Below are 25,607 nucleotides of genomic sequence, written 5' to 3' on the forward strand. Positions count from 1 at the left end.
ATAGCGGTGAATTTCCAACGAGGTGGACAAGAAATGAAATTGTGGCTTAGCTAATTCAGCGTTTCGAAACGGGAGGTGGGCAAGTCGACGAATCGACCCGCTTACATGCTAAATCTTCATGCATTCAAGCATATCAAGCATCTTTCTAGGCTGCGCCACCAACGTAGTGTCCCTGGATTTCATGGGCACCACGGTTGAGTGTGTCATTGAATAACAGTGTAAAGAGGCATAGGTAAGGTAGGATATTACGCCGAGTCATGACTGTCAACACATTTACAATGACAGTATTGGAATCATTACATAGTTGCATAGGTATATTGATTAATTCAGTTGAAAAGCTTCAACAATCATATCCACCGCCCACATCCTAGGCCGGGAAAGAAAAGCAATGAATGAAGGCTTATAAAAAAAACAATGGACGAAAAACCTTGGGCGGTCCGATGTTCGTCCAATTTCCTTCAGAAGATCTGCCCCCTTGATTTCCTATCTGAGACCTCGACGTACGACACCTCGTGGCCCTGGTCCTTGGCATGGATGTTTTCAGCCCGAAAGGTATAGTATCTTATCTCCTTATGGTCCCGCGGGCCCGAACTTAGACTTATTTGCATCCCTAAACTCTGTATCACCCGAGGCTAGTGACATGGTCAAAAAAAGTCCTTCTCAGATATTTGTGACTGATATCCAGCCATAGTGTTATTGATCGTACTGCAGGCCTGTTTTCTGTTCAATGTTTGCGAATAAGTGCTCTCTCGTGTTACTCCCGCCTCGAAGAAAGAGTTTACCGAAAGTGCATGGCATCCCGGCTGCCATGTCAAGATCATGCCAAGGCTGGACAAGCTCTGCGGTTAGAACCTTTGGCAGGGACCGTTTTGATTGGAGATACAGATCCGTAACCTCGCCAGATAAAGTACGGTATGTGCTATGTAATCGTCTGACGTCTATGTACAGCACCGTGCACACTACATGGATGCACGGCGGAAAGTATTGCGCGTCTACTGCACGGATCCGTATTTGGACTGGGTCGTGCCGGGCTGAGGATCTGCACAAAACAACCCCACCATCAGCCCAAATCTTTTCCCAGTGCCCCGCGATGCTGGAAGTGTTGCAGCGCAAAGACCATCCACATGCCGTCTCGCAGCATTAACACACATACCACAGACAGACACCAACCCAGCGTCTACACACCGAGTCACCCCTACAACCCGGACGGACCACTGGCCGAGACTGCTGTAGTACATCTTCCTCGGTAATAATCCTGGAAGCGCACCTCGCACAATGCCTAGGGATCCCCTGATCGGCCTGGTCGGCAAGCCATCGGCTGGCAAGAGCACTACGCTTAACAGCCTGACTGATGCTTCCTCCAAAGTTGGTGGGTTCTCACCCTCGCCATCAGCCTGTCTGCAAGACTAGACCAACTCCCGCTGATACGAGTCCTTCTGCGATATAGGAAACTATCCGTACGCTCGACCCTAGACATCAACGGTACCTATACAAGACACATGTATGCTGACCTGTTGACCCAAGATTTACCACCATCGATCCCCAAAGAGCTATTGGATACCTCCAAATAGATTGCGCCTGCAGGCGTTACAGCCTCCAGGAGAAGTGCAAGCCCAACTATGGTGGGTGCGTCGACGGCAAGCGCTCCGTGCCCATAGAGCTTCTGGACGTTGCTGGTCTTGTACCTGGAGCCCACGAAGGAAAAGGTCTGGGCAACAAATTCTTGGATGATCTCAGACATGCCGATGCCCTGATCCATGTGGTTGATGCGAGCGGAAAGACGAACGCCGAAGGCGAAAACACCAGAGGATATGATCCGTCACAGGATATAGCGTGGCTGCGCAGTGAGATCGTCCAGTGGATCAAAGGCAACCTGTATGAGCGCTGGGGCTCCATCAAGAGGCGGCACGTCGCGGTAAAAGCGACACCTGTCGAGACCCTGCAAGCTCAATTCTCCGGATACGGTAGTACTGCATCGCTCGTGGCGCGGACACTGGACAAACTCGCACTGAAAGAGCCCCTACAAGACTGGGACGAGGCAACGGTGGACAAGGTGGTTGGTGCCTTCACCGACGAAAAGTTCCCAACTGTCATCGGTCTCAACAAAATCGACGACGCCGATGCATATACGAACCTCATGAAAATCACCAAGATGTACAAGAACAGCCCGGTTGTGCCGTGTTCTGCCAAGGCCGAGATTTTCCTGAGAAAACTGGCGAAGCAGGGCTATGTTCAGTACACAGAAGGCAGCGACTCCGTATGGACAAGAGAGGACCTTATCGATGACGGTGACCCTGATGGTGGAGGTCTGAAGGAGATCGATGAAAAAAATAGAGACATTATTGATGAGTATAAGGATCTGATATTGTATCGATATGGCTCTACAGGAGTAGTACAGCTGCTCTCAAAAGCTGCAGAGATCCTGGGTTTGGTACCTATTTTCCCGGTCCGAAGCACGTCAACCTTCGGATCAGGCTCAGACACAAGATCAGTGTTCAGAGATTGTGTGCTTGTGAGAAAGAACCTGACGGTGGGCGAGGTTGCGAGAAAAGTTATGGGCGATGTAACAATCGCCTACATAGAAGGCGCCAACGGCACCAGAGTCTCTGAGGAGGACTCTGTTGCCGTAGGCAAGAATGATGTAAGTCGCTTTATTAGATATGCTTGGGCTGTTGCTGACATTTTGACCAGATTCTGTCATTCAAGGTCGGAAAAGCATAATGGTGCTTCTCTTGCAAGGATACCCTACTCGTGCGCCGAGTTTAGTCCATTGAATACAACCCTGCTCAAATCGCTTGCAAGCCTTGTTATTAGACGTTCCAACTTGTGAACCGTAATGAAAGTATCAAAGTGAGGTACTCTGTAAATATAACCATCTTGCGAATAGCCGATTCAGCCACGTTCCTATTAGCCCCGCCTGAGCAGCGACAAATAAGAGATCTGCTTTGTTGAGCATAATATAAAAACAGACGAAATCTCCACGACAAAATTGGCATAGAAGAAGTACCTCATGGTTCAGGACTGACGCTGGCAAAGAAATCGAGCAAATTGAGTATCCCCCACGACACAGCAACTCTGACAGCTGGCGCCAGAATCTCGCAACCTCCCAAACCCGCACTCCGCAAATAATACATGCATTCACATGAACCTCGTCCATTCTTCAACAAAAACCACGAATTCCGTATCACCACATTGAAATTTTCGACCGTTTCCCGTGATCAGATTCCCCCCATCATGGCCCCCTCACCGCTCCCCGAACACGTCTATAAGATCATCCCCTCAGCCCCGCCCTCGCCGATTCCGGACAGGTACCCTCTATCCGACCTCGACAAGAACGACGGCTTCGTGCACCTGAGCACCGCGGACCAGGTCAGCCGGAAATTTCCCTCCCCTCCCTGATGCATACGCCCGAAATTTGAATTTTAATACTTGAAAACACGCACACATATGAACTGACAGTCGGCTTTTTGTTTTATTTTTAGATACCAACCACTCTCTCCCTCTTCTTCAAGGAGACGGCCAATGTCTGGGTTCTCAAGCTGCGCTTCACGTTCGCGGACAAGGTGACGTACGAGAACGGCGACGGGTGCCCGCACTTGCACGGCAACTTTGGGGCCGCCGACGTGGAAGACGCCAGGGAGTTTTCACGCAACGACGGCGAGACTTGGCAAGATGCTTTGAAAAGACAGGGCGGATGGCTGGTGTGAGTGGCTTCATGTACAGAAAACAGTTTCAGCTCAAGTACAAACGCGCTGAATCTGCACACATTGGTCTCTAGATCTACATGTAGACTTCACACGTGTATTGATGCTCCGTTGTCAATGTTTTTGATTGCTATGAATTAGGCTCTAGATGCTCGAGACGGTCTTGCCCTTCTGGGATGCCAGTCGATGCACATGAGAATGGCCCTAGTCATGGTAATTGCATTGATGAGTTCACCAAGCTCTTAGGACACGACGCAGGAAGGCAAGTACTTGACCTCTCATAATTGACCGAGTGGGTGTATGATGGTTGAGCCTACGACAGAGGACCCAGTCGCAGCCTAGTCAATGCGTCTTCGTTTTTTTAGCTCCTACCACAGTCCAGATGTCATCGGGGGCTTTGAGCTTGCCATCGTCTGCCCAGGTCCATCCTTTCATCTGCATATTTCTCCACTCGTTCCGGATCTTGAGTCTCACTAATTCTCCTGTCGCCCTCGCATCTTCTGCACTGTCGTGGCCCTTCAGTTCATCCTCATCATTTGAGGTTACCTGAATCTTACGGCCTAACATAGTCTCTGTCAACCATTTCAGGCCATTGCGGATGGGCAGACCACGCTGATGCGGAAAAAGTAGCACCGTATCGACGACCATTGGATGTACAATACGTAAGGTATTGAGATCGTTTTCTATCGCGTGTCCAACTAGAGGTGTGTCGGGTGATATAAGTTTGAAGAACAGGTCGCGCGCATCCTTAGGCGAAGGTACAATCTTGAGCTTCCGCTGAGACAACTGGCCAGAACCCGAGGGAATGACAGTGGGCATTGGATTATCGCCGGGCTTCCATCGCTCTGCTACAGCCATGTCTTCGGTACGAACTCCAGAATAACGTGTGTTCAAATCAATGGGCTCTCCAACAGGATAGACTAACACATCGAGAAGCTCCTCGCCAGAAGGCCAGGACAGAGCAGTCAGTCGAATGAGCTCCATCCCATATACAGTGTAACCCATCTCGCAATCAAAGCAGACAGCACGATCCTCGGGAGCATCGGGGTTGGGAGGTGTCTCCGCAAACTGGAGAACGCTCGCTAACCTGTTTGGATCAGTGGTCTTGAAGACGTGATGCTTGCCCGTCACGCAACCATCCGTATCGCCTACGGTCTGGTCACAGCATCGCCATTTTTTAGATGACGATGACCGCGCAAGGCGATCGCCAGGAGGCCCTTCAATGAAATAGGTTTTGCCAGGGTGGTGCACACAAGGCCCTCCAGATGCTAGGGCACCATCCTCCTCCCTTCGACCAGGATAAACAGTAAACCTGCGTGTACATCGGTCGCACACTTCTACATTCCCTGATGCTTCGACCGCTTGTCGCGCCTTCTCGATGTCTTCATTCTTAGGGACAGTAGAAATGTAGCCAAATTGCTCCAAACCTTTCAGTGGAGACAAAAGCTGTCGGAGAACCTCAACCTCCTGAACAGGTGTCAAGCCCGTGACGATAACTTTGTGCGCTTCTTCCAGTGCAGAAGTGTCTCCTGTAGATCTCTTGATATCTTCAAGTCTCTCGTCCTTCCATTTTTCGACTGCCATCTTTGTGTAAACCTTGATTTTATTCTTCAGTATGTTACCGTACATGGTCGGCTTATTTATAGCAACTTCCTCCTCTTCGTTCAATGTCTTGGTGATGAGTTGTTGCCGAGACATGATTAAAAAAGATTCGTCATCAGGTGCTACTTTCTTGAGCTCATTGTTTAGACGTTCATACTGAGCATGTAGCAGTTTCACAATCTGCCACCGCATGTCATGCTTTGCAGGTGACTTCTTGAGGTGTCTAGGATTCAAGGTCTCCGGTTTTGATGGCGCTGCTTTAATTGGCAGCTGCACTGGGGATTTAGCGGTTGATTGTTGAGATGACGTGGCAAATGTAGCTTTCCGTGATACAAGTGTGTTCCCGGACTTATCTGCGCGATTGTCGGGCAAGGTCCTCTTCCTCTGAACGGGTGGTGGCGAGATCCTGGCGCTGACACTCATGGCCTTCACCACTTTCTCATTGCCTGAGGTTTGCGGCTTGGCAGAGCCAGCCGATACTTGTTTCAAGACCTTCTCGTCCGTGTTGGGAATGTCTATTGACACCTTTATGCGTTTTCTTGGTGAGTCTTGGGCGTCGGCTGATCCTAAACTTGGCTCAATGATTGACTCATCCGTCTTGGCTGGCTCTGCTGCATCATCGCTTGGGTGCCTGAAGAGGCACTGGAATGCGGTACAGTTCTTACCAGCCGGGCAGGGGAGACTCTTGAGTATGCCAAGTGAAGCCGCCATGATGAAAAGAATAACAATGGTTAGTGTGAGTGCTGTCGTTGAGATTTGCGTGAATGATGTGCTGTAAGTTTGGTGTTGAGGATTCTGAAAGTCAGAAGCTTTGATGCTGGGAGGAATTGGCAAGAGCAACCCCTGTACCATGTTAGCACCTGTCGTGGAGATTGATCAGTGGCAAAAACCCTCGATCGCCTTTGATGTCGCAAGTCGCAGGGTTCAGTAGTGCAACTCAATATTCCCGTTTATTGCTAGATATATCACATCCTGCCAGCTTACGCAGATTACATAAAGAATACGTATGTTGCGGTTTGGGCTGGAGGTGTCGTTTTTGGCTTTCTAGACCACCTCTTTTGGCAAGCCTGCGGTAGTTGAGGGTCCACGATACCCTTTTTGGGCCAAACTGGGCCTAGCATATATGCCGCTTTTGATCAGGCTCGGCTCAGTCGATAATCAGTGACGTACCCTGAGCAACCCTAGGCAACCGCAGTCATGAGCATTCATACGATGTCATGCAAAGAGATCATAAATCTTTTTTCTCGAAATGGTATCTGTACACTCCGTATAATATAGGTAAATGTGATTGATAGCTTATAGCTCCTTAAACAAACAAAATCAATTCATATAACTTTCTGTTTGTTTCAATCCAGGTACCACCCATATCAATCGTTAACAACGTGTATGTTGCCGCAGTTCATGCAGGCTAAGTATGACCAGTATATCCAATAAGTAGTAGTAGATTAAAGCTCTCCTTTCAAGCTTTATAGGAGAACATCTGGGCATTGAATACTGAAACGCCCACTAAAATTCAGTAAAGGGCTGCCGGGACCTAGCTTCCATCAATAGAGCCCGATCAACTGGAATTGGGTCCGACTGGTTCATTTAGCCGTGTGCTTATTGAACACTATTGGCTAGCTGACTAGAGCCTGGTACAAGATCTATGAGGCGAAGTAACTGTGTTTAGCATTTCTATGGCCACCAGAGGGAATGATAGCTTGCTCGCTGAACTCTTAAGTGCTACGACGTCTTCTACCACCGCCGACCGCCACGCCTAGCTCAGGGAAGTGATAGATTCCAGCATTGCGAAATGATGTTCCTTAAGTCTCGTTAGCTCCTTAGCAAAACTTTCAACCTCCCTCCTTCTAGCCGCATCGCCACTGTGTCGCTCTGATGTTATAGCGAGACATAGATCGTCCTTGATGGAGCCAACCTGTTGGGATAGCATCGCCTTTACACTCTTTTCTGTTTCCTGGACGACGCGCTTTATCGCGTCCGAAATTGCGACGGAAATGTTTGGGAAGAGCGTGCCGTTTTTGATTCGACCTTGGACTATCTCCTTCTGCAGATGATCTCTGCCGTTACCTACTCGAATGTTACCCGTCAGTCTTGGAACATTGCGGTCAAGTATTGACATCTTATTGTGACTCTTACCACGCTGACTCGAAGCCGACCTGTAGGCTGGTATCATTTCGCTCAGAACGAACGAGTTGGAGTTCGATTCGGACGCATTGCTCCGCACGAGTCTGCAAGTTGCGTTAGGTGTTCATGTGAACAACTGGGGGTTACTACGTTAACATACCTTATCCCGGTTGCGAAGTTCCCTTTCAAGAGCTCGAGGCTATACTCGACCGAACGAATTCGAGCGTCGACGCCTTCTAATAATGTGTCGCAGATCTTAGATGAAGAAGAGTCTGCATCTTGTAAGCGCTGACTTCATGGTAAATCGTTGAGGAGACTCACTTTTGAGTTGATCTTTCACATAATTCAGCTCAGTCTTCACCGTATTCAGAAGCGTGTCAAACACCACAGGTATCTCGTCTTCAACAAGGTCCCACTGGTATTCAAGCTCCATACGCATTTTCCATAGTATTTTGGCATTCCAGTCTTCCCTAGGTCGTTTCGATGTTTCGTGATGGCCATTATTCAGACAGAAACCGTAATACTGAGCTACACCGTCTTACTGGTTAGTATCTTGCGCAACACTATTTCCTGGGACTGACTTGCTCCAATGCCACTGTTCCAAAATTAGATGAATTTTGATAGTCGCATCGGTAGTACTGCAACTCACCTTGGCCCACCGGTCTCCCTCACTAGAAGCTGCTTTCTCCCATTCTACGTGCCGTTTCTCTGCAGCTCGCTTAGCTTAAGTAGAATTGGGAGGATTTACTTTTCTGTTTACCCAAGAATTGGAGTACCTGCTCTTTGAAACAGGAGTTAAAATCATTGCCAAGGTCCGAACTGGCATTAGAAAGCTTTCACTCCATCAGCCCATGTTTTTGACGAAGCAACTGAAAAACCTCTTACCTCCACTCCGACATCGTCAAGTATGGGGTACAGGGAATCATCAAGACCATCTGTCTGCGGCTGACACAGGTTGATACCACCTGTACTAGCCCAAATTTGTAAAGAGTTGAGCAAGTTCAAAAGTTCGGATCGAAGGAAATGCGATGCTTCCCGGAAATGCGCCTCTGCCGTGATGCTGTAGCAGAATTGACGAAGCTCAGGTATACGGCTAGCTCGAACGAGCTCTCCGTTGCCATTCTCTGCATACTTCTCATACATCGTGTTTGAAACACAGAAAACATCAAGCTCCCCTCCCGGTACCTTAGATGCGTAGGCCTTTTGGAGACCAATCTCCACATGCCTATTTCTCGCCTGCATGAGCAGCATTTGCTGTCTAGGGGGTCGATCAGCTTAGTGTACGGTATGAAATGATCGGTTAAGAAAACAATTGTCATACTTCCACTTAACCTCTTTCTTACGTGCACCATGACCCGCATTTTTAGCATCTTCCAATTCCTTGTCCAGTTGCTCTATCGTGTCCTTTGTGATCGGCTTGGATGGGCCACAGAATTCTGCCTTCGCAGCCTTGAGGTTGATGTCCTGGCGACTATTATCCTACTGGAACTGCGGTCTCGAAGGAGACGTCAACCTACCTCGGATTTTGTACACACAACAGCTAAATTCAATCCCTTACCACCCGATTCCTCCCATGCGACAGGAATATGTCGAGATAGGACCTTGTAAAGGGATGATTTCAAGGATTGGTCGGTGATGGCACGAGAGATATTCGTGACGAGCAGAATGCTGTTACACTTCAGCAAATACTCCTGTGTTGCTCGGACGCGTGCCAAATTTGTGTCTTGCAATCCTAGAAACTTTTTAATTGCGTTCTTGTACAAATTTCTCGAAAGTCCCTTACCGGGAAGATCTGCGAGGACCAGGCCAGTTTTAAGGACCTTGGCGCTGACGTAAATGCTGCAAAACCATCATGTTAGAGTTATCTGTGTATCCAGACTGAACGAGTAAGACTTACCGAATAATCTTAGTGAATGGCCAGTATCGATCCTGCATAAAGATATTCGTCTTTTCACAGCATTCATCTGCCGAAGTAGCCGTCGACTTCCAGAATCCAGCATCGTCAGTCGATGGCCACTTTATCTCGCGAGCCCACCCGACCAGTAGTTCTTGAATCTTCTCCAGAGATCCTTCCGACATGTCTTGCAAGAGCTCTTTCTTGAACTCGCTCCGGTGGCTGAAAGCTGCTTCAAGTGCTGACCATGCCTGATCCGATTCTCTTGTGTAACGAGCATAATCAGCTTCAGATGTGGCGTCAGACTCGACTCCGGGTAGGAAGAGCTGCCGATAGCTCCAAAGAAGTTCCTTTACCATGTTTTCAATTCCATCCTGTTTCAGATACTCAACCTCGATGGTGATAGGAGCCGAATGACATTCCCGTCTGTGTCTGTATTCTGTAACGACAGACGTACAAGCAGAACCAATGTCCCCCTAACAGATATTCATTAAGCCTGTGAAACTATTGAATGGGAGAAGCAGGCTCACCGTCTTAGCTATACCTGGGAAATGAAGAAGAGAGTTGACAAGACTACTTTTGCCTATACATGATAAGCCAGTGTCCTTGAAAGCCGCAGCGAGTGCCTACCTTGACCAGAATCACCGAGAATCGCAACCGTTCGAGTGTCAGAGCAGGCGAAATTGTTAAGCTTCTCGGCATCGCTCAGAAGTCTTCGCAGATCGTCATCCAGGCCTATCGAACATCTGAAGCCCTGGATCAAAGCTTCCACGTCCCTTGCGATGGCCAGACCTCTGGTCATTGCTGACTGAAATAAAAAAGTGAACAAAGGATGTGGTGGAGCTTCCTCATGGGAGACATTGTATGGTTTAGGTACTTTTTTCTGGTCAGACAACGCGGCTAGCTTGAGATCTTTTGGATTCTGAGTAGACAGTTTTGTGATAGCTGGAAGCGATTTCGAAGATCCGGATTCAGAGGACCTAGGTTGGGCCAAGATACTTGGTCCAAATACTTCTTGCGAGGATCCGGAAATAGAGAACCCAGTACCAAGTAAAGACTTCACCGGTTTTGGTATACATAATGATCCAAATATGGACGCTCCGCTGCCAGACACGACTTCTGAAGCAGATGACGACCCATGATCCTGAGTAGCTACAGGTCTAGAGAGCCCGACGTCAGGAGTCGTCTTGCCAGAAGCCGATGGTTCAGAGGCTTTGAACACGGGTGATCCTCGGTGGATTGGGGTTTTCGAAAGGCTTGATGCAGAGCCAAAGATAGGGGGCTTTGCACTGGGATCCAGTTTGGGGAACCCGAGTGTGGAGGATGCTGCATCAGATAAGGATTTTGAAGCGGAGGCTTCATGAGTTGTAGATCTCTCACCTACACCTGAACTCTGGTCCAGAGTTAGACTTGAAAACCCGAAGTCTGTTTGCAACTGCCCTGGTGGCTGCGATGGTAAGGTCTGTGGTGAGGGCGTTGGAGAAGGTCGAGGTGATGGGGTTGGAGATGCATTATAAAGGAATCGGAAAGTGAACGCATTTTCTCCCAGGACACCGCCAGGGCCCTGAGACAACAATGGTCGTCCAACTGGGGGTGTGCTAAGTCGTTCTGTCGAGTTGCTCGTCTGGCCGAGGCGGAACGGTGACTGTGGCCGTAAGCCACTACTTTCTTCAGCCGGAAGTTCTGGGGAGAAACTGAAGGAGGGCAGTTGTGGCAGGCTCGAAGGCTCTACGATTGTGTCTGGTATCTTGGACGTTATTCCAGATGAAGGCGTGGCAAAATATCGCGAAATCGGAACTGACTTGCCAGAGTCGCCGACTTCCGCTTTGCTATCACTTGAAGAAAGGGAGGCCATCTTATTGTGGCTTCTTATGATAATTGCAGGGAGGTAGGAGTAGAAAAAAGAACTGAAACCGAAGTCAAATGAGGTACGGCTGAGGTTTTAATACTTCTTGATCAAAAATGTCTACAAGTAGCGACATGCGAACAAGGTTCCCCCCTTGGTGCTGCTAAGCGCCCTTATCCCGGGCCGCCATGGTGTAGACCGGGCCGAGCCTGGGTAATTCTAGCCAATCACATATGCTGTCACTTGCAAGGTCTTCAATGATAACACTGCCTCATCTTGCGCCGTGGCGGTCGTGCGTTTCAATCTAATACGCTTTCAGGCATCATACAGTACGAACTCCGGGACGCAAGTGTTTCCTTGACCCTGCAACCCTGCAACACTGCAACCCCCCATCTTTGGCTATCAGAGCAGCTTAAGAAATCTCAAGATCCCGATGCTTCATCTATATCTTTTATTCGAATTCATAGACTCGAAGCTCCAATTTTGAAGCTAAGCACCGTTTGGTTTTTGAAGATTCCCCCCTTCCCATATTAATACTATATTTAACAATCGGCCATTTCTAGAAACGAGCATATATGCCCTGTTATGCCACGCACATGCCTGGCGCCGTATATTGTGCTTTTATTTTTATTTTATTTTAATAAATTTTTTTACAAACAAGCATGTATCGATTTTTAAGCTATAATGGCATATATCTTATGTGTAGAGTCGTTTCTTACCCGATGCTATACTAGCTTACGTCCAAACTAGTTTACTCCCCAATAATTATAAACCATACTGATACTTATCTATCTGGTACCAATCTTCTATACTCTATAGACCGGGCTGTATGGATGCGAGTAGTTAACTAGTCTACACTCGAAACTACACTGCCTTTACATCTCACATGGGCCTAGTCGCTATTAGTATAAATCCCAAATTGTATTAGTAAACCCCCAACCTGGGCCGAAATGCAATTCTACCCTCTAATCCCCTAGAATTCCATTCGGCATCTACAGTAGCTTTCCAATGTTACTGTTAGGCCTAATGGGTTTTAGTCCATCTTGTTGGTTTGAATAGGCTGGGTTTCAGTATCTATTAGTTGACGAGACTATAAATAACACGTCTCGGCGACTTCCTGGAAAGTCGCCAAGACTTTTGAGACTAGAGTCTCCCGCAGTTCCTCGCCCATAATTAATGATAGCTAACAAGAATACTCAACCGCAATTCTTACCTAACCGCAATGACTTAAGTACTTTGCGATTTAGGTGATTGAAACTACGTATACCGAGTCGATCTTGTCTCGAGCGCCGATGCTTACAGATCTGTTTTGTTTGCGTTCAAATACCGTTTACTTTATTTACGCGCGCAAGCCGGATCGAGCTGTCCACTAGTCTTTTACAGCTGAACGCTCAGCAGAGATGACCCTTTTTAGTTTTATTCTGCGCGCAAGTTGTCTTTGCCTAAGGGTGGTGAATCAACATTGGATGGAAGTCAAACATAGACAAAGGTCCAGATATATTGAACCACAAGTTATTAATGGAAATATTCCATAAATAAAAAATGAACAATTAAACCAGTATATTACGCTAGATTAGTTAATTGTCTGTTACGTTTATTCGCAACCTTGTTCAACTCATCCTTTTATGCAGGGATCAAACATCACTCAGGGTTAGGCTTAAAGCGGCGTGCCTCAGGTCTCAATGTGGCACCTAACTGACCATGAACCTTCAACTTGCGAGGTAGCTGGAAAACATCCCTGATGAGTACTTTTTTGGTGGTGTGTGTACTACAATCATTAGAATTTGAAGTTTTACATCGTGATAAACAGCGAACGGGATATAGCCGAACCAAGCGAGATTGTTACCTCATTCAATTTGAGCCAAAACAATTACTATTCATTTAAGTTAAGAACATTGTATTTGATCCTTCGTGTTCAGGGCGGTAAACTTGCTAGCCTTCAAGAAAGCAGACTTTATGACACACTGCGCATATTTTGATGAATGACCCAGCACACATTATTGGGAAGTCAGCTATTTCTTGAAAAGCGGGTTGCAGATCTGGGAATCTGTACTCAAATTGATCCAATGCAGTCGTTTTACGTATTTGTAGCTATTTTCTCATCACTATCATGGAAGAGAATTGATATCACAAGGAAGGGACTGGAAGGAGATTTTATTATCATTATAGTAGAAGACAGCAATGGTCCCTCAAGGCCTATGCCACTTTCTCAACGATCATCTACTCCGCTGATGACGAACCCCAATTCGCACTTGGGAACTTGTGTTGGAAAGCACTGATTATACTTCATGTGTGTGAGTCGACTCCTTATTTCGTTGCGATTAACTTATCATGCATCTCATATAGAGACTCCGTCCAACTCGGGAAATCGCCGGCATAATGCTCTTAGAGGTTTGCTTGCTGCTTTCGTATTTCCGTATGAATAGTGCACTACCGATGCCTACTTTTGCATCTCAGAAAGCGCCACGGCTCACGCCAGTTACCGACGGCACTACCGTGGTCAATGTATAGGAACTGTTTAAAGTTGAAGTCGTCTCTCAAATATTGTCTCCTGCCGCGAAGACTTGAACATATTGCCGCCTGTGACGTAGTATAGCCAGATGTCAACCTTACCGGAGGTTATTGCAATAGGACGCTTGGCTCGTCTGCCAGTGACCAACCTGTTTCATCCTACTGTGGCATGACCTGTCAGATAGATTTGATCTCACTGATCTGGTGGATAGCACGGTCTGTACCAGTGTCGAGAATGCGTATTGTTGAACTATTGACTACGACTCCCAAGTCGTGCTAGGCTAGTAGTGACCATTCCACAGAAGCTGTGTTGTCTATGTGGGAAACTGTAGCATTGCTGTTTTGAGTCAGACGAACTATAGATAAGTCCCCCAGTTTCGTCATTTTGTGTAAAAAGATCAAGCACTAGGCCGGTCGTCCCTGCAGTTATAGATCCGCTCAAGGTCCTCCAAGTCCATAGAGACAATGTGAAAATGATGACAACAGGTAGAGCAGCCATGGCAATGGAATGATAATGTAGTGGTAATGGACAAATTCCAGCAGAAATTGATCAGTGTTGTCTCATCTGAAAGAGAACTCAGCAGCTAAGGAGAAGGATATCTTTGGGACCCGATTCTGCAGTTTGTTCTTACTTGGCCTCGCTACGGGGGAAGTCAGCAACATGTATATGCATCACTGTCTGATAGAGCGCTGGAAGGTTCCTAAGTTCCTACAACGCTCAATTGATGCCAACTTCCAGTGAATCAAGAAGATGATCGGGCCAGGTTCACTGAAATCATGACCATCGTGTACTCAAAACAACGCCTACCAATAAAAAAACTCATCGCACCTGTTGATAGACTTGAGAAGGCAAATTCTCAAGATCTGACAGTGGAGCGTAGCAGTGCTTTGTGGCCAGTGCCCAATTTCGGTGTTGGAGTAAGGGTGAAGATGATGTGCAACAATGATGAGGTTTTGGGTGGTACGGTTCGAACGGAGAGGTACTCGGGGCACACAGGGCAGCTTAGGTGATTTGATAACGGACGCCTCGACCGTGATACAAGAATTGCAAGTGGTAAGACAATTGATAGGCTCAGCTCGCAACGTTGTGTTGAAGACTGCTGACACAAGTGGTACACACGAAGTCGTTAGGAGCCTTACGTCCGGTGGTAGTCGTTGCAGAGATACCACATCATGGATCGCCTATACATAGTAAACCGAAATGGATCCACCACTGAAACAGAATCGCTCTATTGCAAGTCAATCATACTGGCTGTTCCGAATTGCGATCAGGACAGGCTAGGTACATGCATCACTCGTGTTTTGCGGCCTCTGCTTCATTAGACTCGCAATGATAAGCCGTAAAGCGATTCAGCTAAATCCGGCAGGACGAACCGAATCGTGCGCGGGAAACCAGCTTTATTTTGACACCACATCTGCATATTACTTCAAACTTTTAGCAGCAATAACGGCAAGATATGAAACCCACTGCATAGGTTCTGTTTCTTAACCGTTGACTCGGATATGTCGCTTCTATGGTGACACTTCAGCTGTCCCAAATATTACGAGAGATGCAACGACGCCACACCCATGGTTCGCCCCACCGACTTGCCGCTACCCGGACTCCTGCTTAGTCTCACCTGTCATGGCGGACTCGTCACCATGTGCAACAAGGTGTCCTCAGCCGATTGTCCTATTTGCGTCGACTGGGGGTGCCTAAGATGAATGATGATTGAGCTTCCGCATCAACCTTCTTGAGGGTATCAGGCAACACAAATCGGTCGCTAGGCTGCGTAGTGTCGTCATCACTCAAGGTTCAGCTGCTTCGTGTAGGAGAAGTATCCATTGGACCTGCTTCAGGATTGCAGGAACGCGCAGTGCAGCGGCCCATCCAAACGCCCGGGCCCGAACAAGTTTACTAACTCCGGTTGTGCTCTATGGAAATGCGTCTTATGACTTGTGGCGCCTTCCAGTTCTATTGTCGCCTTTGTGAATAAGCGAACCGTCGTTGATTCCTACAGTTCTCCATTTGCATGACATTGTCCCACAGTAGTCGAACTGGTGCCCGTCGACTCTCATTCCACTGATCAGGCCTGCCCGCTGGCCACGAAAGAACGCAAAAGCCATGGAGTATACCGGTGGAGCCCTTCAGGCAGACCATTTATGTGTACTCGTACACGGGGTATGCACTGCGCTGTTCTTTTTGGAAACTCCCCAAGCGCTGACAGAGTACTTTCACTGACAGTAGATGGGTTACATAGCTATGGGGCAATCCCAATCATATGAAGAACGTTGCGAAAGCCTTGCGAGACGAGTACCCGGCCGATAAGGTATACATATTGGTTGCGAAGCGAAACACTGGTAGCTTTACCTACGATGGCGTCGAGCGAGGTGGCGAGCGCGTATGCGTCGAGATTGAAGAGGAACTCGAGATGATCAAGAGCAAGGGCGGCAAAATTACAAAACTCAGTATTGTAGGATACTCGCTGGGCGGACTTGTCGCGCGCTATGCCGTGGGACTATTGGGTGCGAAGGGTGTACTGGACCAGGTTCAGCCAATGGTAGATTACGTCTCCCTATAACGTCTGAGTATGGCTGACATGCGGGGACCAGAACTTCACAACCTTCGCAACGCCGCATCTCGGAGTTCGAACGCCGTTGCGCGGATGGCACAACCAAGTTTGGAACGTACTTGGCGCCAGGACTTTGTCCATGTCGGGGAAACAATTGTTCACCATCGATGATTTCAGAGACACAGGCAAGCCGCTGCTTGCAGTCATGGCTGATCCAAACTCGATTTTCATGTTGTCCCTCGCAAAGTTCAAGCGCAGAACTCTTTACACCAACATCGTCAATGACAGGAGCGTCGTCTATTTCACAGCAGGAATTACCAAATCCGACCCGTACACAGATATGGACAAAGTCAAGGCAAACTTCGTGGAGGGTTATGAGGACGTCATTCTGGACCCATTGAATCCCGTCTCGCCCCGAATCCAAAAGACTGAACCGATGAGCTTCGCCTCAGTAAAGGGTACCACATGGAGATACGTGCAGAATACTCCCATCGTCATCTTTTTGATATTCTTTATTCCTGTTGGTATTGTCGGGTTCTTGCTCAACTCTGTCGTACAGAACTTCCGCAGTTCGAAGAGAATCCAACTGCACGAAAGTGGCAAGGCCGGCATTCAAGTGGAGGGTTACAGAATGCCTTTCATGATCAAGGAAATCCGCGGCGCCGTTGAGGATGTTTACGAAAACGTCAACAGCTCGCAACACCAAGAATATCTCGCCTCCTCCGATTCCGAAGGCGAAGAGGCTGCGTTAAACGAGCGGGACCGAAAAACACTCAAACTCGAACGCAGGCAGTCGCACCCGCAATGGCCGACGTTGGCATTGACTCCGGCGCAGTTCGACATGGTGCGGGCTCTTGATAATTTGGGCTGGCGCAAGTTCCCTGTATGGATTCACAAACATCGACACAGCCATGCGGCGATTATCATCAGACGCGAAGGGCCCGCATTCTCAGAAGGATGGGTTGTCATGAAGCACTGGCTCAGAGAAGAGTTCTTGATATAACATGGCACTTGACATCTTGGGAAAGTGCTCTGGCGTAAGGTAGTGCAGCGATTGTTAGATTTAATAACTTGTTGAGCAGGTCGATGGTCGAAATCTATTTGTGCATCTTGGTTGCTGTAAGCACCGTACATAGTGTGTGCATTACATCTCCATCTGACGTCTTTCGCCATCGACACGACAAAAAAGTCTTACGCGTAATAATTAAATCCATGTGTCATTGAACATATGCGGCGTTTAGGGGCTTTCATTTAAACATGATTGGCATCCCACATAAACTCATTGGCCGGTAGCGTCGGCGGGTTTCCACAGCGGGCAATCCGGGGGTGACAGAAGAGTGGAACCAATTTCCATGAATGGAACTCTATATGCAGGGACCCGGGGCAAGCTTGAGGCTTTCGGAAAGTCGGGTCGAGACTTTGAGCTGACGAAGTTGTGTTTCCCTACCAATCAATAGCGCTGCTCGCACCGACGCAAGAATTGTTCGACTATTGCCAGATCACGAAACTATCACGGTTTAGCACAGTATACAACAAAACTCACCATGGCCACGTCGCCGGTCTCGCCACCGCGACGCATAACGCGAGGCTCGCTCGCCCGCTTCGCATACAGCGGCGGGAGCCCCGTAAAGAAGGAGAACACAACACCCTCGGTCACGGACATTGAAGACGCGGTGTGTGGCGCGAAAGACGTCAGAACGACGACGACGACGACAAGAAAGCGGAAGCGGGCTGCCAAGCCGTCGCCAACAGCGCAGGCAGCAGTGAAAACAGAGGTGATAGAAGAAATAACTACGACTGCCACTGCTGCTACTACAACCATGAACGAAAGCAAACCGACGCCCCGCCGTCCCGCCCGCACACCCGCCCGCAAGACCCTCGACCCCTCCACGAACACCACGACCGTCTCCCCGCCCTCGGACTGGGAGGAGATGTACGACCTCGTCAGGGCGATGCGGCTGGACCCGGGCGGCCCCGCCGCCAACGCGGCCGTCGACACCATGGGCTGCGAGCGGCTGGCGCTCGCGTCCTCGCCACCGCGGGACCGGCGCCTGCACACGCTGGTGGCGCTGATGCTGTCGTCGCAGACCCGGGACACGACCAACGCGGCGGCCATGCGGCGGCTGCAGGCCGAGCTGCCCGGCGACCCGCCCGGCTTGAACCTCGAGAACCTGCTCGCCGTCGAGCCGGACGCGCTGAACGAGCTCATCTGGGCCGTGGGCTTCCACAACAACAAGACAAAGTATATCAAGCGGACGGCCGAGATCCTGCGGGACGAGTGGGGCGGCGACATACCGGACACGATCGAGGGCCTGACGGCGCTGCCCGGCGTCGGGCCCAAGATGGGGTATCTCTGCCTGAGCGCCGCGTGGGACAAGACGGAGGGCATCGGTGTCGACGTCCACGTGCACCGGATCACGAATATGTGGGGGTGGCACAGCACCAAGAATCCCGAGGAGACGCGGATGGCGCTGCAGAGCTGGCTGCCGAGGGATAAGTGGAGGGAGATCAACTGGCTGTTGGTTGGCTTTGGGCAGACCGTCTGCTTGCCTGTGGGCCGAAAGTGTGGCGAGTGTGAATTAGGGCTGCGGGGCCTTTGTAAGGCCGCTGAGAGGGGGAAAGTACTGAAAGGAAGGAAAGAGAGGGAGTTGAAGTTGGAAGTGAACGGTGCTGGGGAGGTCGTCAAGGAGGAACTTGTGGAAAAGAAAGACGTCATATTGGCAGATGTTGTGAAGAATGAGGAGGTAGATGACGCTGTAAGGATCAAAGAGGAAGACGTGGATGGAGACAGGATATCTGCATCGGTAAAGAGGACCAGGACACTGAAGTAGTGTGCTCGTACGAGTGTGCGGCCTTCGAGTACCCGATGTAATGCAACACGATGATCATGACATGCTTACCAATTTCTACAACGAGTCGGAGATCCCAGTGTTGCCAGGTCTTCAACATCCAGATGCAACAACTTGTCTACGGGATCGCTTGTGACATGACAATGTCGATAGCTTGTCTCAAAATAACTCTTTCATTGGGGGAGCTATGTACAGAAGCCCCTTTAAAGGGCAAGATCTTGGTGACTCCCCAAATGGGATAGATCCGCAGAAAGATCAGGAATATCATGGTGCAGATGCAATTGCAGCCGCCAGCGCCACCGTAGAATCAATCATTGCAGCGCTGTGTAAAATCAAAATATGCCCATAACGCCGTACAGAAGCAGTGGAGTAGTGGTATAGGTGGCGATGTGGGGCGTTTGTCGGCCGTCTGTCGCGACTCGAATATGATGACTCGAATGCAGTCGACCAAGAAGACGGTGTCGCAGTGATTTGAAGGAGCCCAAGTCTTTGCGGGAGCCGGCTTCATTAAGCGACCTTGATGGTTTGGGTTCGCTCCTGGTTCAGCTGGTTGGCATTCTGTTCATGGGCTGCCTTTCGGACCTGCAGATGGCGAGTAGTGTTAGTCACAAGTACATGAGAAGACAGACTCGACAGAAACGCCACCAGGCAAACACTTACGGCTTCCAGACCAGAACATGAGTGATCTTCGGGTAATCTGTGTTTGGCGCAGTATTGAGTTTGGCAGAAACCGCAGTCTCCGAACATCCTCTGAACAGCCTCCTTGCACTCGTTGTGCTTGCAGCGGATCTTCTTGGGAGCCATTGTTGGTGGTGGTTGCTGTGTCTTGGATTTGTGTTGTTGGGTGTAGTTGTAATAATGACTCTCGAAGTCGTAGATGAAGTAGTAAAGAGGATTACTTTGTTTGTCGTCAAATGTGGTGTCGATGGATGATGACGATGAGGTGGAAGGTGAACTTGGAGACAGGCTACTCAAGGTCAGCGGACAGGTCTTTATTTGAATGATTCTATTCCCGGGGAAGCTGCTGATCAGGTGGAGCTGAAAGGCGCCTGGACCAGGCATGTAGCAGCAATGGGTGAAGTAATGGGAGACTTACCAAGTGATCACACGATGCGGCGTAACTAAGGCGAAATTAAAGGTGACGGGATGGGATAAGAATGGGTTGGGTTGGGTTGGTTCGTCTTGCGGTCCCAGGGTCTGGGTTAGTATTATTATATGGCGTCCGCCTTTGTAGCAGGTAACTCCTTAAAGCAGAAAGCGCTAACCTTGGGGAGGTCTTGAGGCTGGGTGGAAAGAGGCGAACGAGCTAATGCAGTAAGAGCAGAATTGTTCGTCTTGGTTTATGTAAATTTCGCAGAGACGAGGAACAGATTGGTAATAAACTTGTTGAGAGAGCCGGTGAAATGCAATGCGCAAGTCAGTCGATGCGTTGGCGGCCTTGGTTCGTCTCGGTACGTAGACGTAGTCACACGAGGCGTGAGCAAGGGTGCAAGGGAAGGGGTGCAAGGGTCCTGAGAATGAGTACTGAGGTTGCGATGACGACGTATCGCTTCTGGCTAATACTTCATGTACTTAGCAGAGCGCCCGCTGCTGCTGCTACTGCTAGGACAAGGCTCCGAAAGCGGGAGGCGACAAGGACAAAGACGCTAGATCGGATCGTCGGAATTTGGGGTAAATTGGAGATGACGGGATTGTTATGGAAATCCAGTGGCAGTCGGGAGAATCTCAAGGAATCCAACTCAGTCCGGTATTTTGGTCCCTCGGTAATCTGCCTGTGAGCCGTTGGGGGTTGGTAGATGCAGGTATTCAGATGCGGCTCGGCCTGGCAGTTCAGGCTGGTGGGACGCCTTGTTTCTTCTGGACAAGATCGTTCGTAGTTTGAAACCTGCAAAGCGGATTTCAGGAAGACGAAGGGGAGCAAGAGGAAATGTGATGGGACGGTGAGACGGCTATGTATACGAGGGTCCGGGTTGGACTCTAAATACAGATGCAGATATGCTCGTGACAACCAACCATCCCGGTCGACCGACTACCTATCTCTGTCTCGCCTATCGTTGTAGTCTCATCACTCCAGGTTTAACTAGAAATAGCAACTCGCGCCGCAGGAGCCGCTCACGATGCATTGCCCCGTCTCTGCTTAAAGGGTAGCAAGCCGTTTGTTTCGCTCATACCGGTTCTTGACTATTGAATCGGGACCCGGTCTTTTGTGTCGTGGCCGTAGTCAGATGGACATCAAGTCTATACATTGTGCCTCGCACTGCAGGCCCCTAGCTCAATTCGAGAAGCCTGGTGCATATTCACGACTTTAAGATAAGACCATGCAGTGTCATCTTCTCGTGCGGCTCGTCATTTGCCGGATGATGATCGTAACTATAGTGCTGCACGGCGCATCGCAGTTTGTGCACACTCCATGCAAGACCTTGCGATTGTGGCTTATGTGAGCGGAAGCCCCAAGACTGTTGTGCAATGCGGTCGCAAATACATGATGTGATACCTTGCATTGCTCAAGTATGCTAAATTGCATGCCGAAAGCCACAGACTACCGAACCAACAATGCGGTCCAGGGTTTCTGAATCGTGGTTCTAGTGATGGCGGCTCGGATCTGCCGCCTCGCCTTTATGATCGACGCTTAAATTACTCCAGGAATGTTCGTGCATATTGGCAAAGCGTATGGAACGCCCTAATAGGAGCAAATTGTCATTGTATCGCTTTGGCAGATACGTTGTTCTTGATCATCAGCAAAGCCAAGAAGGACAAGGTGCTTAATCTCATTGAGCGGTCAACTAAAGACACCTATTATAGCCATTCGAGAGCCATGTTATGCAGCTCTTACATTAGGATATACTGCCCAACACACGCATCGAACACGACTCGAGCACCGTGTTGTCTCACCATGTAGCGGCCATGCCCGACCTCCATGACTCAAGCCGCTAAGGTGTTGGAGATCGGCAAGCCGCCTATGGCTCGATCCTCTGGTAACCACGCCATCAACGCCCGACGACAGCAAGTCGTGGTTGCACCGCTCACGCAGTAGTCCGAACTCAGTGCATTGCAGTCGTCTCGTACCAAGTAGATCTTGCTACGAGTTCTTCCCGAAGCGAGGGACATGGCGATCCGTCACATGGCAGTCCCGTTCAGGTCCAGACCCTGTCATGGATATATGCAGCCAGGATTTAGGTTGATCACGATAGCGCTAGCATTTGCATAGATGCGCCGCGTCCGACGTACAAAACCGCCAACCTTCTATCAATATCATCAACAGCATTGTCGCAATGGACTCGTCACGAATTCGTGGAAAAAGTAACATTGCTTCTGGTATTGGTGTTCCGATCAACCTGGGTGGCAAAGCTATTTCTCAAGCTCCTCGCTGAAATCTATAACCCACTGCTGTTTGGAAGTACGGGCAACGTCTTCACCAGAGGTGGCGCATACTCTTTATACCAGCGCTCGTGCGTATGACTAGGCAATTAGTTGAAAACTTCAAACACAAACGAAGATACCATGAGGGTGCGATGTAAACTCTTCTTTGATAGTTAAAAAATTGGAAAGAAATTTTTTTTTTTTTAATTTTACTTCTGTATTGCGAAAAGCTAGCCAGGCGTGGTGGGATGGCCATCCGGGTACATTTTCTCCTCATTTTTTAATGAACCGCCTGCATTATGGCTTTCTACTCGCACTCAACCTTTTAAATGTTCTTCATGTCAACCACGCAACGAATGCAGTCTCCTGCCTTCATTACCTCAAATGCAGGGTTAATCTCGGGCAGCGTCTTTCTGTGGGTGATGAACTCATCAACCTTTAACCTACCCTCGAGGTAATCCGTGACCAGGCCAGGCAATTGAGAACGACCCTTCACACCACCGAAAGCGCATCCCTTCCATTGACGGCCAGTGACCAGTTGGAATGCTAAATTCTGTCAGTATCGTATCCGAATACAAACAACCAGATTAGAGCACTTACGTCGAGTAGAGATTTCCTGGCCCGCAGCGGCAACACCAATGATGATACTCTGGCCCCATCCCTTGTGGCAGGCCTCAAGAGCCGCCCTCATGACACCGACGTTACCGGTGCAGTCAAAGGTGTAGTCGCAGCCGCCATCTGTCATCTCGATGAGCTTGTCTTGGATGCTTTGGTCGCCGAGCTTCGTAGGGTTAACAAAATCGGTAGCACCAAATTGTTTGGACCACTCCTCCTTTGAAGGGTTCACATCGACAACAATGATCTTGCCCGCCTTTTGTACCAGGGCACCCTGCACGACAGAGAGTCCGACACAGCCTGCGCCGAAAACAGCGACATTTGAACCCTCCTCAACGTTGGCAGTGATTCTGGCGGCACCGTAACCCGTTGTGATACCACATCCCAACAGACATGTTCGGTCCATAGGAGCATCTTGTTGCACGGCAACGACGGAGATATCTGCTACCACGGTATATTGCGAGAAGGTCGAGGTTCCCATGAAGTGAAGCAGGTCCTTGCCCTTGCACTTGAATCGGGAGGTGCCATCAGGCATAACTCCCTTACCCTGTGTCGCTCGGATCTTGCCGCATAGATTTGTCTTTCCTGACTTGCAGAACTTGCATTCCTTACACTCGGGTGTGCTGCGAGAGGGTTAAGATTAGTCGGATGTCTTGCCGTGACGTGACTGGGGAAGACTCGGGAGTGAGCCCCGGGCATGTGTAATCGGTAAGGGTCCACATACTAGAGAGCAACGACGTGGTCGCCAGGCTTCACGTTGGTAACTCCCTCGCCGACCGACTCGACGAGACCGGCACCCTCGTGACCAAGGACAATAGGGAATGCACCCTCGGGGTCCTTTCCGGACAGTGTATACGCATCTAGAGCGGGGAAAGTACATCAGTTCCGGGTCTCTCGGACATGCTTCGGCTTCTCGCGCTTGGCAATGCGGAAGCTGGGTGAACGCACCTGTGTGACAAACTCCAGTGTAGTAAATCTGGATACGGACTTCATGAGCCTGGGGGGGTGCGACTTCGATATCCTCAATGCTGAGCGGCTTGCCGGCCTCCCATGCCACGGCGGCCTTGCAAGTAATGGTCTATGACGGTTTTAGAGTTAGCTTTCCAAGCTGCTGCCCCTCCACGCGATGCGCGGGGTAGAACGGGGGCAATCGACGGACCTTGCCAACTGTGTCAGACATCGTGTACGAGTAGAAAAATGGTAGGATGAATAAGACAATTGATGTGATCGGGTTCGGTCAGTCAGGGGCTCGCAGTCTTATATGTGTTCAAGCAGAGTGCAAGATTGGTACTGCCGAACCCAAAGCCTAAATTTAATATAGGTGTAGCTCTTGCGGGTATGAAGCTGGTTTCCGTGCGGAGATCTATATGAGCCCCGCCCAAAAGGATATTTATTCCTACACGATATGTTTGGTGGGGCCAGATGAGATGGCATTCTTGGTATTGATGTCACTTGTTGCTGTAATTCGAAATGCTCCTCTTCAACTGGCTCTGACCATGTGATCGGCTCCAGTTCCGCCCCCACGAGTAACGGCAATTAACCGCTTATCTCCTGTCTCGCAGCCCGCAGGCAATGGTCAAATAAGTGGCCGGTCATGGCATTGCGAATTTGCGAGATACTCGCGACCAACCCACCTCAGATCGCCTCGCGAACTCGCCAAAGAGACTCGAAATTAGTAAGCGGCTTAGGTATAGCAAGCAAGCAGATCTCACACGCCGGTTGACTCATTCTCATAGAGGACCCAAAGCCCGAGATATCTCCTTGTCCACCTCTGCAAATACTCACGGAATTTATACAACGAAGCCGAGCACGGCGAGCGCGAGATCTTGGGCTTCTTGTGATTCAATGTCGCTGTGTTCGAAGATAAAAATCAGAACAAGGTATCGCCACGCACTACCTCATAACTGGGGTGGCACTGTGACTCAAGACTATGATTTGTTTGTACACACGAAACCTTTCCTGCCGGCGTTCCGAACATGGAGTATGTTCATCTCGTCCAAAACACCTGGGGACACAAAGCACAGATTGGAAGAACGACTGGCCTTTTTAAGCCCTTGGACCACGGAGAGATTGCAAAAGAATGGGCCTCTCAGATGACAACTCCAAACCATATGGGGTCAGCCCGGTTACATGAACTCAAACTTGATGTTGTACAAACGGGGTGAAGCTATTCTTTATACTGTGGTTGGAACTCCACGGATCACAGCTGCTGAAGAAAACGAAGAGCAGAAAAGCTTTGGCGGACAGGGATTGTCTGGCCCGTGCACGTTTACCACTTGAGCTTGCTGCAAGTTGAGAACTTTTGAAATCGCGTCGCCTGTGCCTCTGCCCATGCCCGCGCCTACGCCTGAGTTAGAGCTACAAGCTATCGCGAATCAATAAATTTCCATCACAGCTCTAAATTCCTCCTTTCTGTTCGGGGAGTGTTCGCAATTGAGGCAGCTGATTCCAAGAGATCAATCGCCTGTGATAATTCTTCATGCGACGCTAAGCTCTAGAAAAGAAATCCAGCTTTGGCAGGTGTTTACCTTGGTCTCAACGTGCAATTTC

The 25,607-nt window shown here is 49.3% G+C and overlaps 8 protein-coding genes across 8 annotated transcripts; 4 read left to right on the forward strand and 4 right to left on the reverse strand.

Moving 5' to 3' along the window:
* Positions 1–1,055: 1,055 nt before the first annotated feature.
* Positions 1,056–3,110, forward strand: BKA67DRAFT_560758 (P-loop containing nucleoside triphosphate hydrolase protein). The gene is made up of 4 exons (XM_046102480.1): positions 1,056–1,369; positions 1,448–1,457; positions 1,525–2,641; positions 2,692–3,110. The coding sequence occupies exons 1-4, from the start codon at positions 1,276–1,278 to the stop codon at positions 2,719–2,721; spliced, it is 1,251 nt and encodes a 416-aa protein (XP_045959728.1). The 5' UTR covers positions 1,056–1,275; the 3' UTR covers positions 2,722–3,110.
* Positions 3,111–3,234: 124 nt separating this feature from the next.
* BKA67DRAFT_657402 (uncharacterized protein) lies at positions 3,235–3,707 on the forward strand (the record flags this gene model as incomplete). The annotated part of the gene is made up of 2 exons (XM_046107107.1): positions 3,235–3,369; positions 3,483–3,707. The coding sequence occupies 2 exons, from the start codon at positions 3,235–3,237 to the stop codon at positions 3,705–3,707; spliced, it is 360 nt and encodes a 119-aa protein (XP_045959729.1).
* A 339-nt stretch (positions 3,708–4,046) lies between these two features.
* On the reverse strand, positions 4,047–6,017 carry BKA67DRAFT_657403 (uncharacterized protein; the record flags this gene model as incomplete). The annotated part of the gene is made up of 1 exon (XM_046107108.1): positions 4,047–6,017. The coding sequence occupies one exon, from the start codon at positions 6,015–6,017 to the stop codon at positions 4,047–4,049; it is 1,971 nt and encodes a 656-aa protein (XP_045959730.1).
* A 627-nt stretch (positions 6,018–6,644) lies between these two features.
* BKA67DRAFT_644955 (uncharacterized protein) lies at positions 6,645–11,316 on the reverse strand. The gene is made up of 13 exons (XM_046105863.1): positions 10,705–11,316; positions 9,955–10,650; positions 9,855–9,907; positions 9,328–9,800; positions 8,948–9,269; positions 8,752–8,894; positions 8,316–8,688; positions 8,191–8,263; positions 8,080–8,138; positions 8,016–8,025; positions 7,752–7,958; positions 7,591–7,702; positions 6,645–7,534 (listed from the first exon to the last, which is right to left on the reverse strand). Exons 1-13 carry the CDS (start codon positions 11,177–11,179, stop codon positions 7,063–7,065), a joined length of 3,468 nt encoding a protein of 1,155 aa, XP_045959731.1. The 5' UTR covers positions 11,180–11,316; the 3' UTR covers positions 6,645–7,062.
* A 4,026-nt stretch (positions 11,317–15,342) lies between these two features.
* On the forward strand, positions 15,343–17,507 carry BKA67DRAFT_237985 (putative serine esterase-domain-containing protein). The gene is made up of 3 exons (XM_046095668.1): positions 15,343–15,842; positions 15,922–16,221; positions 16,274–17,507. Exons 1-3 carry the CDS (start codon positions 15,786–15,788, stop codon positions 17,234–17,236), a joined length of 1,320 nt encoding a protein of 439 aa, XP_045959732.1. The 5' UTR covers positions 15,343–15,785; the 3' UTR covers positions 17,237–17,507.
* Positions 17,508–18,322: 815 nt separating this feature from the next.
* BKA67DRAFT_560790 (DNA glycosylase) lies at positions 18,323–19,316 on the forward strand. Its single transcript, XM_046102481.1, has one exon. It carries the CDS (start codon positions 18,348–18,350, stop codon positions 19,062–19,064), a length of 717 nt encoding a protein of 238 aa, XP_045959733.1. The 5' UTR covers positions 18,323–18,347; the 3' UTR covers positions 19,065–19,316.
* On the reverse strand, positions 19,175–20,356 carry BKA67DRAFT_238752 (uncharacterized protein). Its single transcript, XM_046095669.1, has 2 exons — positions 20,348–20,356; positions 19,175–20,263 (listed from the first exon to the last, which is right to left on the reverse strand). The coding sequence occupies exon 2, from the start codon at positions 20,142–20,144 to the stop codon at positions 19,590–19,592; it is 555 nt and encodes a 184-aa protein (XP_045959734.1). The 5' UTR covers positions 20,145–20,263; positions 20,348–20,356; the 3' UTR covers positions 19,175–19,589.
* A 2,267-nt stretch (positions 20,357–22,623) lies between these two features.
* BKA67DRAFT_560795 (chaperonin 10-like protein) lies at positions 22,624–24,492 on the reverse strand. Its single transcript, XM_046102482.1, has 5 exons — positions 24,217–24,492; positions 24,006–24,135; positions 23,782–23,917; positions 23,043–23,680; positions 22,624–22,988 (listed from the first exon to the last, which is right to left on the reverse strand). The coding sequence occupies exons 1-5, from the start codon at positions 24,235–24,237 to the stop codon at positions 22,768–22,770; spliced, it is 1,146 nt and encodes a 381-aa protein (XP_045959735.1). The 5' UTR covers positions 24,238–24,492; the 3' UTR covers positions 22,624–22,767.
* Between the last annotated feature and the right edge of the window lie 1,115 nt (positions 24,493–25,607).

This window comes from Truncatella angustata, assembly GCF_020726525.1.
Source record: "Truncatella angustata strain MPI-SDFR-AT-0073 chromosome Unknown BKA67scaffold_3, whole genome shotgun sequence".
Classification (NCBI taxonomy): Eukaryota; Fungi; Ascomycota; class Sordariomycetes; order Amphisphaeriales; family Sporocadaceae; genus Truncatella; species Truncatella angustata.